General features: G+C 73.3%; 1 protein-coding gene across 1 annotated transcript; it reads right to left on the bottom strand.

Moving 5' to 3' along the window:
* Positions 1-17: 17 nt before the first annotated feature.
* Positions 18-628, bottom strand: EMIHUDRAFT_124108 (hypothetical protein; the record flags this gene model as incomplete). Its single annotated transcript, XM_005769602.1, has 3 exons — positions 18-82; positions 151-269; positions 341-628. Coding segments are annotated over 3 exons (472 nt in total), but the record flags the coding sequence as incomplete, so codon positions are not given.
* Positions 629-1784: the final 1156 nt, after the last annotated feature.

The raw sequence follows: 1784 nt of genomic DNA, 5'->3' as shown, positions 1-1784 counted from the left end.
GCGCTCGCGCGGCACACCCGCCGCCGCAAACGCCTCGGCGTGGAAGTGTGTCGGCACCCAGACCTCGTCCATCCGGCTGCACCTGTTCGGAGCTGTATGCTGTGCAGAGACGCACCTCCTAGCCGGCACTCGAACTCCATCTATCTGCACCGCTCGACCCACTCCCTCGGGACAGAGTCGGTCTCAAACATTGTCCGACCGACCGACACGGCGGCGGTCGGGGGCGGGCAGGGCTCGAGCTCGTCCCAGCCCTCGAACTTGGACGGCACCTGCTCACACCCGCAAACGAGTGAGCCACTCGCCACAGACCGCCCGCTCCTTCTCGCGAGCAGCAGCACACCCACGCATCGGGAGTGGAGTGGCAAACGACCACGCCCGACGCCGCGTCCTGCGAGGCACCCGCGCCAAAGAGGTGGCGGAGCGGCGGGATCAGAGCCTTTGGCAGGCCCTCCACGAAGCTCTCATCCTGCGGCTCGCCAAACTGGCGGACACCCGCCATCAGGCCGCCATCGAGCCGGGTGAGGTTGTGCAGGCCGAGCGCAAAGCCGAGGCTCTCGGAGGAGTAGCCACCGCCGCTCAGCAGCGGCGCCATCCAGAGGAGCGCGTCGTGATGGTGGTTGGGTGGCATCTAAAGATATATTGCTCCCCCGTCGTCCGCCGTTTATCCCCGTGACCCCCAGAACTCGCGGACCCGACCGAGGAGTCTCGAGCTTCAGCTGGCGAACCATCATGCCGCTCTCGGCACAGCAGAAACGCGAGCGCCGCGCCGCGCAGCGCGCTGCCGAGGCTCAGGACGCGGCTCGCGGGCAGCGCAACCGCCCGGCGCCGAGCCGGTGCCAGGCCGCCTCCGCTGCGCCTGCTTCCTTGCGCGCCGCTGGACGTCGGCCGAGAAGACCGCTTCCCTCTGGGGACCCGACTCCGCGAAGATCGCGCGCGCGTCGTGAGTGGCGGCGCGCGCGCGATCTCCGTTCCCGGGCACGCCGGTCGCAGTGGCATGGGCTCCCAGGCTCAAAAGCGCTCCCGTCAACAGCGAGCGAGCGCCGCCGCTGCTCCTCCTCCCGCCGCCGCTCACCGAGACTCGGTGCCGCCGTTGTCTCCGCCGCCGCCGCCGCCGCCGCCGCCGCCGCCGCCGCCTCGCGCCTCGCCTCCGTCACCGCCGCCCTCCATCTCGCAGCGGCGCGTCCCTCTGATGGCGCGGGCGCCTCGCTCACCGGCGCCTCGCCGCCGCCCCCCCCCTTCTCGCGCCGCTCCGCTCGTGGCCGCCGCCTCCCCTGTCAATCCCGCCGCCTCCCCTGTCATCCCGCCGCCCGCACCACCGCCGCCACCGCCTCGCGCCTCGCCGCCGCCGCCACCGACCGCCCTCTCTCCCCTACGGCGCCGCTCTGAGCGCGGTGCAGGGGGCGAGCCCCCGCGGCGCAGCCTCACCGCAGCGCACTGCGCTCTCCGCGCCCCTGACGATTAGTGAGGAGGTGGTGTTGCACAGCATGGAGCTCGGCGAGCGTTTAGCGCCGAGCCTCGCACCTAGCGTTCGCCGCCGCCGCCGCCGCCGCCGCCGCCGCCGCCTCGCGCCTCGCCTCCGTCACCGCCGCCCTCCATCTCGCAGCGGCGCGTCCCTCTGATGGCGCGGGCGCCTCGCTCACCGGCGCCTCGCCGCCCCCCCCCCCCCTTTTTCGCGCCGTTCCGTTTGGGGCCGCCGCCTCCCCTGTCAATCCCGCCGCCTCCCCTGTAATCCCGCCGCCCGAACAACCGCCGCAACCACCTCGGGCCTCGCCGCCGCCGCCACA

Source organism: Emiliania huxleyi (assembly GCF_000372725.1).
Source record: "Emiliania huxleyi CCMP1516 unplaced genomic scaffold EMIHUscaffold_4142, whole genome shotgun sequence".
NCBI lineage: Eukaryota > Haptophyta > Isochrysidales > Noelaerhabdaceae > Emiliania > Emiliania huxleyi.
The sequence above is the reverse complement of the archived record's forward strand: the minus strand, read 5'-3'. Positions and strand labels throughout refer to the sequence as shown.